This window comes from Loxodonta africana, chromosome 4 (genome assembly GCF_030014295.1).
Source record: "Loxodonta africana isolate mLoxAfr1 chromosome 4, mLoxAfr1.hap2, whole genome shotgun sequence".
NCBI classification, from domain to species: domain Eukaryota; kingdom Metazoa; phylum Chordata; class Mammalia; order Proboscidea; family Elephantidae; genus Loxodonta; species Loxodonta africana.
Window position 1 is genome coordinate 138,714,018 of NC_087345.1, and position 13,396 is coordinate 138,727,413.

Genomic DNA, 13,396 nt, shown 5'->3' on the forward strand with positions numbered 1-13,396 from the left:
ATTTATAATTTTTGGAACAAAAATATGTGTTATGTATAAGTTGATACACTTAAATCATCATGTTTGGCACATTTTAGAGAAAAACAAACAAACAAAACCTCCTTGGAAAAATTCTTTTTCCTCTAATAATTTTCAGAGGGAGCTTCTGTGTGGCTCAGTTAGTTCAGCTGCTAACTGGAAGTCCACCCAGAGGCACCTTGGAAGAAGGGCCTGGCGCTCTACTTCTGAAAACCAGCCACTGAAAACCCTGTGGAACAGTGTTCTACTCTGATACACATGGAGTTGCCGTGAATTAGAGATGACTCAGCAGCACATGGTTTTTGTTTTTTCCCAGAGGGTTTTTTCCCTCCAGCAGGCTCTTTTCTGAATTGGGCTACCAGCAGAGAAGATCATTCCCTTTGCTCAAGGCAGATTCTCGGGGGCTGGGGTTTCAGACAGCCATGTGATCAGGCACTGACCTACAGGCCCCAACCAGAGACCAGGCTTAACAGATATCGAGCAAACTACATGAAAATGGAATTTGAAGACAACTCTAAGCTTGGGTGCCCACTTCAGTAGGTGTCACTAGAGCATACACCTCACTTCAGAAGTTTACGTATGGATCAGGAGGATTATTTATTACACAGTAATAAAAAATATATATATATATATTTTTTATTAATAGCGCTTAACACTTATTTGGTGCGTACTCAGCCCCAGGAACTCTTCTAAATGCTTTCCAATGTCAAAATCCTCACAAAACAACCTCCCATGGGGTAGGTACTATTATTACCCCCATTTTACAGATAAGAAAACTGAGGCCAGATTAAAGATGTGAAAACTGAGGTGCAGATGAGGAAACTGAGGTACAAACCCTGATGATCTGATCCTGAGTCTGTGCTCTTGAACATTGCATGCCCCTCAAGTAATCCATATTATTTTGTGGAGAAAATAAAAAGTACAGAGGGAAAGGAAGGAAAACGTTGTATATCCTTCCACATTTTTTATATACACACATATATTCCTTTTTTACAAAACCAAGAACCTAGTATATATTATTTGATAACCATTTTCTTAAAATTTATATCATGAACTCTTCATATCAATAATTATATATCTATATCATTTTAAGGCTGCATAGTAAACCATTGCATGTATTTATTCTAACTTATTTCTCCCATACTTTACTGTTGGACTTTTTGTTATTTCATTAAAAACATTGCTATATTGAAGATCTTTATCCACATCCTTGTACCCTTGTCTGATCTGGTTCTCAGTATAAACTTCCAGGAAAGAAATTACTCTCCAAAGAGTATGTTCGTTTTTTAAGGTCTTTGACATGCATTTCCACATTGCCCTCCAAAACTCTTAGACCAATTTGCACTCCCAATAACAATGTGAGTAAAGAAGGATCTGTGAGTCCTCTGAGCCTAGGGAACCACAGCAAGTCAGTAACTCTCAGCCAATTCCCTAACATCCTTTTTAACTCTGAATTTTCCTGTACGGAGCCCTGGTGGCACAGTGGTTAAGAGCTTGGCTGCTAACCAAGAGGTGAGCAGTTTGAATCCACCAGGGTTGTTTGAAATAATGCAACCAACTCCTAGACCTTAATAACTACCTTCCTAGACCCCCAGGGACCAGTGACCCCAGACTGGGATGCCTGACCTTATTTAGCCGCCTCTCCTGCACCACTGTGTTAAAGATGAAGAAAAGACATAGTTAGGTTAGGACAGAGCTAAAGTGAGAACACAAGTGACAGAGGTAGAAACACACAGAGAGATGAGTCCAGACCCTACACCATAGGTGTAATGCCACCTGCTCTTCCACCACCTTTCTCAGATGACCAGGCTCAGCCCAGTGTTCATCTCACTTCATCATAGGTGCTTGTCTCACCCCAGTAGAGACGGCACAGCTGTAACTGAAGCCATTGGGCAGCACAGAGGCATGGTAGGCACTGGAACCTGAAACCTTGTATTATGAATTGAGTTGTATCACCCCAAAATGTATGCCAACTTGGCTAGGCCACAATTCCTAGTATTGTTTGATTGTCTACCATTTTGTGTCTGATGTGATTATCCTATGTGTTGTAAACTCTAACCTCTATGATGTTAATGAGGCAGGGTTAGAGACTGTTACGTTAATGAGGCAGGACTCAATCTACAGGATTAGGTTTTATCTTGAGTCAGTCTCTTATAGGACATAAAAGAGAGAATCAAGTAGAGAGGAGAGGGACCTCATTACTACTAGGCAAGAAAAGCCAGGAGCAGAGCGTGTCCTTGGACTCAAGTCCCTGCACTGGGAAGCTCCTAGACCAGGGAAAAATTGATGACAAGGACCTTTCCCCAGAACTGACAGATAGAGAAAGACTTCCCCTGGAGCTAGCGTCCTGAATTTGGATGTCTAGCCTCCTAGACTGTGAGAGAATAAACTTCTGTTTGTTAAAGCCATCCACTTGTGGTATTTCTGTTATACTCGCACTAGATAACTAAGATACCCTGTTTCCTGGGCCCTCACCCTGCTCCAGTCCCTTTTCAGATGAGAAAGGGAGAGGGATGTGGGAATGTGGCAGCCGGAGAACCTGTTTCTAACTAGCTTTGTGGTCTTGAGCAAGTCACTGACCTCTTTGAGCCTCTTTGCCCTCTTCTATGAAAGTAAGGGTTGGACGAGGTAATCTTTAGCTCCAGCTCTGACATTCTATACATCCATGAAATTGTGGCCCCAGGACAAAGAGCTCTACCACTGCTCCCTGCCCCCCGCCCATCCACTGACCCAGGGTCAGTCTCCCACTCCCAGTCTCAGCTCCACAGCCCTGCTCCCCAACCCCACCCCAACGAAACTCCATTTCTTACTCTTTGGAGTTGTCAGTTCAAGCCATTTGAAATAATAGCTATAAGTTTTAAAACACATAGCAAAATATCTAATGATGCTTAATAAATACTCATCAAATTAAATATAAATAATGCTTAGAAGGATTTTTCTAAGCAATGATTATCTCTAGATAGGACTGTTTCTTCTTTTTACCTTTCTAGGATGTTTCTAATATCTTCAATACACACAGCATTTCCGCAAAAAGACTAAAGGTACATTCAAAAGGCAAAAATGAACCTGGCCATTCAAAAGAGACTATATCGTATGATTTCATTTTAATGAAATGTCCATAATAGGCAAATCTATAGAGACAGAAAGTAGATCAGTAGTTTCCAGGAGCTGGGGGAGTGGGTGGAATGGGGAAAGGCTGCTAAACTGTACAGGGTTTCTTTTTTGGAGTGGTGAAAATTTTCTAAAATAGACCGTGGTGATAGTTGTACAACCCTGTGTGTATACCAAAAAACATTGAAAATGATTTTTAAAATGAATCTGGCCCTCACACCATGACTGCTAATTTTTACTACCAGTGCTTAAAAATAATAAAAGTATGCTTCTTTAAATTAAAATCATATCTATAGACAAGATAATATCATTCCTGTGATGCGATGGATCGCTTTTGTGTGGCCTTTCTTGCCATGGTCTTGTAACTGTGCAAACAGGGTAATTGTGGCCCACCAAGGGGATTGATTGGTCAGTTTTGCCATCCCACTGGGCTTGAAATGAGCCATCCCGGAGGTGGGAAAGAGAGGATCCCACCACCGCCAGAGAAGAACAGCTAAGATTGGAACACGTCCTTTGGACCTGGGATCCCTGGGCTGAGAAGCTCCTGGAACCAGGAGGCTGAGAGATAGAGAGGGGAGAGAGAGAAAGAGAGAGATAGAGAGCTGTAACACTGAAGGTGGTGAGAAGCAGTGGCAGAGAGACAGCGGCAGGAGAGACCAGCAGGAGATGGTGTAGTGGGCTTCCCAGCCCACAGAGCAAGAAGGCTAAGTACATTTGGGCAGGATACTTGCTGGCAGAGTAGGGTGCCTCCTGCTGTTTATCATCAGAGTTAAAAGAGCTTTGTAACACCTGCTGGAGCAGGCAGAGGCTGAGGGGCCAGTGAGAGGCGTGCCTACGAGCACAGCTGAAAAGAGGCTGTCCTGATGGGAGAACTATATCCTGAGCATTCCCGAACCTGAATTGTAACCTGTTATTTCCCTAATAAGCCCTGTAATCATGAGTATTGTCTGAGTTCTGTGTGGCCATTGCAATGAATTATCAAACCCAGTAGAGATGTCTACAGTGCTGTGGGAGGGGTGGTTGGTGTCAGAATTGATAAAGACAGCAGAGAGAGGAGGCATGTCTGACCTTTGCCTCATAGGCATCAGCCTTGGGCTGTTGATCGTGATTCTCCTTCCCCCTTGTGAAGTAGAGGAGGCCAGACTCTGCCCCCTCACCATTTTTACAATTCCTCTAATCAAAATCCTTCAGTGGCTTACATCTCACTCAGAGTGAAAGCCTAGAGATCTGACGCCATTGCTTCTGTGATCTCATCTCCTACTTTTCTCCCCCTTGCTCATCCCACTCCGGACACACCTGCCTCCTCACTGTTCCTCAGACATGCCTATTGCTCTTTCACCCCAGAGCCTTCGCACTTGCTCTTCTCTGTTTGGAATGCTTTCCTCCCTGATAGCCATCCACAAAACTCGATCCTTCTTCATCTCCTTCAGGTCCATGCTCAAATGTCACCTTCTCAGTGAGACCTTTCCTGGTCACCCTGTTTCACGTTTCAAACTCCTCTCCCTTCAATCCGTCCACCTCTTCCCAGCTTTACTTCTCGACACTCTACTCATAACCACATGTTTTACTTACTTGTCTGTAATCTTTCACCCTCCAATAATACAACACACAGAATATGTTCTGTTTTATACCTAAAACAGTGGTACATAATAAAAACAATAATAGGCCTGCAATATTAGTGCAATGAGAGAATAAATTTTATCAACAACTGACATTTGTGTAAAGTAACAGATGAGCTTATTAAAAATGCACACTCCTTGGTTCTACCTGTGGCCTCATTTAATCTTCACCATAGCCCTGTGAGATATCATCCCCGTTTCACAGATGGGAAGACTGAGGCTAATGGTGAAGCTGGAACTCAGACTTAAGTCTTCTAATTCCACTCCAAACTTCCTTCCATTTTACCACACTGCTTAGGCAGGAGGGCCCAGGTAGGCACTGCCCACTGTCAGGGCAGAGGTCTCCCCACCACGCCTACCTCAAAGTGAACTCACCACCTCCATTTTTGTAGCAGAGATAGGGAAACCTCCAGACATTCCCCAGCCCAATGATCTCCCCGGCCACCGAGAGCACAAACTCCATCTTGTTGGTCCATTGGCCCCGATCCTTCACCTGGTCCTCCCCTTCGTGGTCCAACTTCTGTCCCTCCTCAGGGACCCAGGAGTCCATGAGAGCCCCATCCTCATGAGCTGCCACTTTTCCATCCATAGCCATGCAATGAGCTGGAAGGCCGCAGAGCTGGGGGTGGGGCAGGATGGCGAGAGAGGCAAAGTCTGGTGGGAGGAGAATGAACGAGCTGTAAAACACCAGCTCATGCCCCCACCATCCCTGCTTGCTTTACTTGGATTGTTGCTATTGGAATGTTGCTCTTCTTCCCAAGCTCTCAAAGACACTTGCATCCAAAGTTACACTTTGCCTCAGGACCCTGTGAGCAAATAGGGAACAACTCTTAGTCTCCTCATTTTGTGGATGGGAAAATCCAGGGCTTGATGGATGAAGTGACTTGCCAAGGCCATTCAGGAGCAGAAATGGGATTAAAATCTAGGCTTGGGGCTTTTATTTCAAGTCCTTTCCTATCCTTCCAGCCAGCCACCATCCCCACCCGGCCTGTCAGCCCCAGCTCCTCAGCATTCTGGTGAGAGGCACCAGCCCAACCTCTGGCCTCTGGGGCAGAAGAGATCAAAGGCTTCCAGGAGTGACAGGGGGTCAAAGGGCAGGTGTGGCTGAGGTGACTGCATGGTCTTCCCCTGGCCAGTTGCATGATCAGTTTCCTGAGGGTAAACATGGGAGCCAGCTAGCTCTGGGCATCTGATTGGCAGGGAAGGAGGAGGTGCGACCTCTGAGCAAGGCCAGATTAGGACAGGGATTGGCACCAGGGTCAAGTGCAGGCCTACAAGGAAACCCAGGTTCTTTTTCTCTCAGGCCTGCCTTTGCCCTGAGAACAGGTGGAGGACCCTGGTGGCAGAAGGGGTCACTAGAGAGTGTCTCATTTGGGTGGTGGTCATCTCCAAGTCAGAGTGGTCCCCGCAGAGGAGGGAGGCCCATCTCAGTAAGCCACTGCCTTTCCCAACTCTCAGCCCTCCTAAAGAGCCCGAAGCTCCCTGGACTTCCAGAAAAGTCAGGGGTTACTTTCAGTTTTACTCTCCCTCTCAGAAGCAGAGCCTCATTGTCTGTTTGTCAGCTGCCGAGGGATAAATTCCAGCAGTCACATACCTCTAGCCATGTTTGCCTTCCCTCGTCTCCCACACACGCACAAACAACACACCGCTAGACCACCTCTGCCTTTATGTCCAGTGAGCTGACAGGAGGAGGTGCCCCAGGCGATAGAGGGAAGCACCCATCTCACCGCCCCTCACCTCCGGGGGATATTGGGTGAACCAAAGTGACCAGAGTCTACCAAGTACTCCATGCTCCTCCGAGGCTCTAGAGAAACACAAGGGATTCTTTTTATTAAGGAAGAGCCTATGTTTATTTGTTGGTCCTTTTAGCCCAGGCAACAGCCCAAGTCCGTTAGAAAGGCGTGGGCAGGAGCCATCTGAGGTTATGGAAATTTTTGAAGGTGACTTGGAGGGTACAGGTTATCCCAGGAATGGGAAAGCATGTCAGGGTGAAATTCTCATACTGGGACTTACTCAGAGGCTTCACTGTGAGCTCAGCCCAGAAGGGAGCTAAGGAGAGAGGCACCCAGTGGGGGGCAAAAGCCAGGGGCATCAGATTTAAGGGAGAAGGAGGGGGAAGAAGGGAAGGGCAGAGAGCTCCAGGTCAGTAGTGAGCTACCAGGCCCCGTGGGGTTTGAAGAACCGGAGCCACAGATTGAAAGAAAAGGGGAGCTTGGACTCAGGAGAAAAGTTGGTGATACCTGAACCCAAAAGTTGATGTTGCCACAGAATTGGAGTCAGGGCACCCTGAGGAATGGCCCCTGAATCATTATCAAATAAATAACTGAATGAATAAATGAACTAAAAACCATAGATGAAGAAGTACTAGATGGGAAACCCAAGTTTCTAGACCAGACCTAGCCAATAAGCATAAGTTAGCATTTGTATGTGCTGAAAGCATACAAATCTTTACATACATTATTAAATTTCATTCTTTTTTAGCCCCATGTTATAAAAATGAAGCTCAGAGAGATTAAGGAACAGTGGCACTTAGCAGGTGCTCAGTAAAACTATTTTTGAATGGTTTGAATAAACTTACCAAGACAGTAAATGGTGGAGTGAGGTCTCTAACTTGCTGTGCGACCTTAGGCAAATCACACTTCCACTCTGGGCTTTAAGTCTTCCTGGAAGAGAGAACGACCCCTGCTCAACAAGGGGATTTGTCGTTGTGTGCCTTCAAGTCAATTCTGACTCATAGCAACCATATAGGACAAAGTAGGACTGCCCATAGGGTTTCCAAGGCTGCGATCTCTACAGAAACTAATTGCCAGGTCTTTTCCCCCTCACGGAGCTGCTGGTGGGTTCAAATCATGGACCTTTAACCATTGTGTCACCACAGCTCCTTAACAAGGGCATTGGGGGAATAAAAACAAGGTCCATTAAGTACAAAGAGAGATTATTGCCCTTGCTTGCCTTTTTTTTTTTGCCAAGCCAGAGGGTAGCTCAGCTCAGGCCAAGCCCCAAACCCAGGGTCCCAGAGAGGGTGGTCAGGATACAAGCCTTTCTGTTCCCAGACCAGAGGCAACTATTTCAGGGCTAAGGTATTCTCAACAGTTGGGGGAGGAGAGACCTGGTGAGGAAAAGAAGTCAATGAAGGAGGAAGAGAGAGGCTCAGGGAGGAAAATCAGAGGAGAGTGGGGATGTGGAAGTGAATCATAGAACCTGGTTTGGGCTCAGGATTTAGGTTGTATCAGGGATGGGGGAGGAGAGAAAAGAGAACATGAACTGATGAACTGATGTGATACGTTGGAAAAAAAAAAAAAAAGCCTAGTTGGGAGGAGCATAATCTACCAATAAGAATGAAAAACCAGAATGGCAGAAGAAAAGCAAGAGTAAGAGAAGAGAAAAGAAAAGCTGGCCTGGAGCCATGGCAGGCCAAGGGGAAGCAGCCTGAAGATGCAGCAAGGGAGATTTAAGTTAGACTCAGGAAAGAGATGTTCTGGAGGACATCAGACGTATAGAGCTCTCTTTTGGGGGTTACTTTTAAAAGCCAAAAAGAACAGCTCCCCACCCTCCTGCCACCCTCACTCTACCCCCCCCCCCATGTTCTCCTCCCCTCTAACCCATTTACTAGGAATAGTTGAACAACATTCTTGTCCACAGTCAAGACAGCTTCTGGCGATCTCCTCCTGCCCAACGGTCCACCTCCTGCCCAGGGGTCCACCACAGCTTTGTCGCCTTTCTAGCCTCTAGCATCACCTCCCCAGGCTGCCCACCTGCTGTGCTAAGCTGGGGCAGGTTATGGGGACATGGGGTGGCCTTCACCATAAATCAGTGCCCTTCAGAAGCAAAGACACCAGTACCCACACTGGGTTTGGTCTGCCCATTAAGGAAATCCTCAAGAGACCGGAAAGTCCATAGTTAACTCTGTTTGCAGGAGCTGGCCAGACTCTAGCAGAGGAGCAGAAAAGTGTAGAAATACGGCTCCCCACAGCTGCAGGGATCCCACCTCGGTCCCCCTTTAACTTCCCGATCCAGCACAGGAATGGCCTACCCTTGGACACGGGGAGGACAGGGCATCCCAGCCCTTGCTCAGCCCCCACCCACATACCAATTCCCATTCCCGCACACACACTGGTGCCATTCCCCGTCACGTCCCTTTGCACACACATACCTGTGTGCATGGCACTGAAACCTGACTGTTGTCCCCAGTCCCTCACACCCCGTGGCCCGCTTGGCTTGGATGGTGGCCTCTGGAGCCTCCCCTCAGCTCCCTCATTGACTCCTCAGCACAATACCCAGGCCTCCCCGCCACGCCCCAGCCAGGGCAGCCTCCTCTTTCTGGGAGACCCTGGCTCCCAGTCCTCTGCACACGCCTGGCAGGGGCAGGCAGGAGCCCCTCACCTGGGATCATTAGTGGCACATCACCAGCCTTCAGGAATGCCCTGAGGTTTCTCCTGTCCACTCTTCCTGCCCACCTCACTGAGAACTGTCTGCTTCCTCCCTTCTCAGCCTATCACCACCCCTTTTACCCACTCCTTGTGGCCAACTCCCCCTCTCTGGACTTTTCTGGCACACAGGCTTGTCCCTGAGCAACTCCAATCCTATGGATGGTAAGGCACGAGCTGGGCTGACATCCCTTGTCCTACGATTCCCGAACATCAGAATTTTCCTCTGGCCTCTGTTTGCCTAGCTCTGCTTCCCACCAGACCACACACATTTCTACCAAGCATTTCCTACCAGATTCAACTCCTCCAACGCCTCTGAGGCAGCTCCTCCACTGCTGGCTCACCTCAGTTCTGAGTCCGGCTCCTGGGGTCAGCCCCTCAGCTCCAAGCATCAGGTCCTCAGGAGAGCCCTGGGGAAGCTGCTTCGAGAATGTCAAGAGGGACGGGACCTGAAAAGGAAACTGTTCTCCACCTTCACACCTCCTCCTGTTCTTCCCAGCTCAGAATCCCATTGGAGTCATTGTCCTGGGATGAACAGAGGGAACCTGGCTCTATGTATGTTTGTGTGTACTCCTGCCAGGCCGGCATGTTGGGAAGTGAAAGGGCAGAGGAATGCCACAAGCAACAGGAGGGACTGAGGCCAAAAGTTTATGAACCAAGATTACAACATCAAGCCTCAGGAAGTCAAGTCCTGGGTCCCTAATTCCCCCAACCCCCATCCTGCCCCTACTGTGGCCTCCACCTCCCTCCAGGCTGGTACTCCCCCTCCCTGTCCCAAGGTTACCCCTCCAGAGCTGGGCTGAGCTGCTGTCTCGGGCAGGGGAGCGGGCTCAGAGACTCACATGCCAACCTCATCTCCCACCTCTTATTCCTTGTCCATTCCCTCTCTCCCCTCCTCACCTTGCCCCCTCCCAGTACCATCTCCTTCTGAGGAAAGAACAGATGGGATGTACGGGTACAGCCCTCTTACCAGAGCAGCAGGGTGGGACTCACCAACTCCCAGGCTGGAATCTGAGAACCTCGGGGAGGGGGAGCTGGCCCCACTGACGAGGGCATGGGAGGAGGGTGATTCATGCCCTGGAGTTTTCCACCAAGTACCTGCCCTCTGTGGCTTCAAGGCAAGACTCTGGGACCTTCACAACTGCTACTCTTTCTTGGGATTTTCCTATAGAAGTCACCCAGAGCATATCTCAAGAGGCATAATCTAGAAAGGATGAAGGTTTGCAGTCAGACAGACCTGAATTTGAACCACTCTCCTGTTGTCGTTTACTGGTTGTGTAACCCAGGCAAGAGTCTGAGCTTCCATTTCCCAACTTGTAAAAGGTAGATAACAATACCTACTTTGTAGGATTGCTGTTGAGGGTAAAAGGCAATAAGGTAAATTGCTTAGGATATTGTAGGGGCTCAGTTTTTTTTTTGTTTGTTTGTTTTTAAGGGAGAGTCACTGTATTTGTGATAAGTCCTTTGAACAGAGGTTGGGATGGTGGAGTGAGTGGTCCCAGGCAGCAGTAACAATGCTCTGGTCCCCTCTCAGCACTAAGGCACATAAAAAAAAAAAGGCACATAGCTAGTTACAAATAGATAACTGGGGTGAAGAGAAGCTAAGTGGTTTGTCCCAAGGCCATATAGCTGGTAAATGTCAGGGCTAGGACTTGAACCGGGGCCTTCTGGTTCCAAAAATCTTTGCTTGTCCCACTGCAGCATACTGTTTCCCAGACCACGAAAGTCTCATGATTCTTTGCGTCTCGTCTGTAATAGTCGTGCAGCTACCAGTGGTGAGCTGGTATTTGCTAAATAAATGTGTGTGCCACGGGCCACATGCCAGTGGATTTCTACAGAACAGGGTCCTTGTCACCGTTCCTGAACACACCTTCATGGTGCTGGGCACAGGGCTGTCCCTCAGCCATTCATTCAGACTAGCCAGCATCGCCTTCTAAACGGTGAAGAAGCCTTGTCAGTTTCAGGTGGTGTGGAAGGAGAGGAAGTTGTGGAGAGAAAGGGAAATTCCCCTTTACGTGTGCATCCCCTCTGGGTTTTAGGACTTCCCCAGCAGGACTGGGGTGTGAAGTGAGAATCTCAGTCTGTAGTTTTCCATCAAGCACCCTCACCCAACGTCTGTAGGGCCTCTCTCAGCATCTCCTGTGAGGTTCCCCATCAAGAGAAATCCAGGCCGAGTCTCAGTTCTCTGACCCTTTGCCTCCATGAAACCAGAAGCCAGGCTGGGGAGCAGTTCTGTCAGAGCAGGGCATGGCCACAGCCAGGATTCACAGCCGTTACCCTTGTGCTTGACTGGGACTGTGGGAAGCTGCATTGCAGTGTCTGCCCTGTCCCTATATGTCAGTCCACCCTGTGTCACCCGTAGACCTTATTTCAGAGTGGACACCAAAGTCCATGAGCTTAATCAGCTGCAGCTATTCCAGAACAATACGGTATGGTCAGCTTCTCCATAAAGGTGAGGGGGAGGGAGAGAATCAGGCTGGGCAAGAGGGTAGATTTCCTTGTTCATTCATTCATTCCAGAAGCATTTGCTTAGTGCTGACAATATGTCAGACTTTATGCTAGGACCTGGGGAAACAGTGGTGAACAACACACAGACCTTGTCCTCAAGTTGCACATGGTCCAGCAAGACCTGTCACCTCTCCTTCACCTTGTAGGAGGATACCGATTGCCATTGAGTTGATTCCAACTAACGGCAACTCCACGTGCGCCAGAGTAGAACTGTGCTCCACAGGGTTTTCAGTGGCTGACTTTTTGGAAGCAGGCCGTCAGGGCTTTCTTCCGAGGCATCTCTGGGTAGACTCAACCTCCAGCCTTTCAGTTAGCAGCCAAGGGCATTAACCGTTTGTACCACCCGGAGACTCCTATAGGAGACTCCAGGAAGAGACCCAGAGAGTGGAGTTTGAGTTCCCCAAAAGGAGCTGCCAGCCTCTCTACTGCAACCTAATGCCTGGGGCTGGGAAAGCCAGGGGACAGCAAGGATGTCTCTAAATTCCGCCTGGGCTTTTCTGCTTCACTGACAACCCAAGGTGGTGGGGCTGGGGCCATGGAAATAGGATGAATTTGCTTGGATTTGTCCCCAGGGCAGCTCTCCCTAAACCCTTTACTGGTCTCCAACAGCACTGTGGTGTAAGCATTATCATTCCCATTTTATAGAGGAGAACACTAAGGATCAGAGAAGCTAACTTGCCCAAGGTCACACAGCCAGTAAGGGGGCCAGGATCAAAGCTAGGTCTGCAAATCTTTGTAAAGGAGTGTGCTTGGCTGGCTGTGGTGTCTCTGAATTTGTGCACATGTGCTCAGATAAATGAGGGACTATGTGTGAGTATGTGCACACATGTGTGTACACGTGCGTATATGGGTGCATGTACGTATGTGTGTGCACATGTACAGATCTGAGGCCTGGGTGTATGTCCAAGTATGCAAGGTCTGAGGTCTGAGGTCCCAAGGCAGCCTAGTAGCCTCAGTGCCTATCAGTGCTTCCCCACCACCATGGGCTGCAGCTTTTAACTCCCCACAGTTAACTGTGCACTTGCTCTCTCTGTTCAGCTCTCACTTGCCCCAAGGCTCTCCCCACCCGCCTTTCTTCCACTGCCTTTCTTCTCCAATAGGTGTGGCTGCAGACAAGAGAGGCTCCTCTTCCTTTTGTGTTTTTCCCAGACAGTGGCAGGATTCGGTATCTGCCCTTCCAAGCAGGGAAAACAGAGGGGACAGGTATCCCCTCAACACACCCAGACTTTCAACTCTCTTGGCTAAAGCGAAGTCCAGGTACCCCTGCTCCCCTTCCTGGCCCTGACCTGGGCAAGTGGTATTTTCCACATCTTGGTGTGTCAGCCCCATCTAGATTGTTAGAACAACCCCCCTCATCGTCTCCCCAAGTGGCTCAATGACCTCATACTGTTTGGCACCAAGTATCTGAAAGGGCTCTCACACCCATCACCTCATCTAAACCCTATAGCAAACCTGTGTAGTAGGTGGGGTGCATGCTATTATCTCCATCTGAAAAATGAAGAACCTGAATTCCAGGTAACTCCCATAGGACACCCAGCAAGTTAGAAGTTAGAGGCAGGTCAGGACTAGAACCCATACCTCCTGATCCTTATGTCAGTAGGTTATTTTCCCACTATATTCCACTGTGAGTGAATCTCCTAGTAGCAACTGAATTATCATTATTGAATTGCCTACTGAATTTTCCTGGAATCAGCCAATTTTTGCAACTGTGAT

At 48.3% G+C, this 13,396-nt stretch overlaps 1 protein-coding gene across 6 annotated transcripts in view; it reads right to left on the reverse strand.

Annotated features, from left to right (window-relative positions):
• The window catches only part of SLC6A12 (solute carrier family 6 member 12), a 38,165-nt gene extending 26,519 nt beyond the window's left edge, over positions 1 to 11,646 (reverse strand). The window contains exons 1-4 of one of the 6 annotated variants that reach the window (XM_064284748.1): positions 10,169 to 11,646; positions 9,520 to 9,636; positions 7,327 to 7,411; positions 5,124 to 5,402 (exon numbers count right to left, since the gene is read on the reverse strand). In XM_064284748.1, coding sequence (XP_064140818.1) covers positions 5,124 to 5,343 — 220 coding nt within the window. In that variant the 5' untranslated portion in view covers positions 5,344 to 5,402; positions 7,327 to 7,411; positions 9,520 to 9,636; positions 10,169 to 11,646. The other 5 variants (XM_064284747.1, XM_064284752.1, XM_064284749.1 and 2 more) reach the window with 5 other exon arrangements.
• Between the last annotated feature and the right edge of the window lie 1,750 nt (positions 11,647 to 13,396).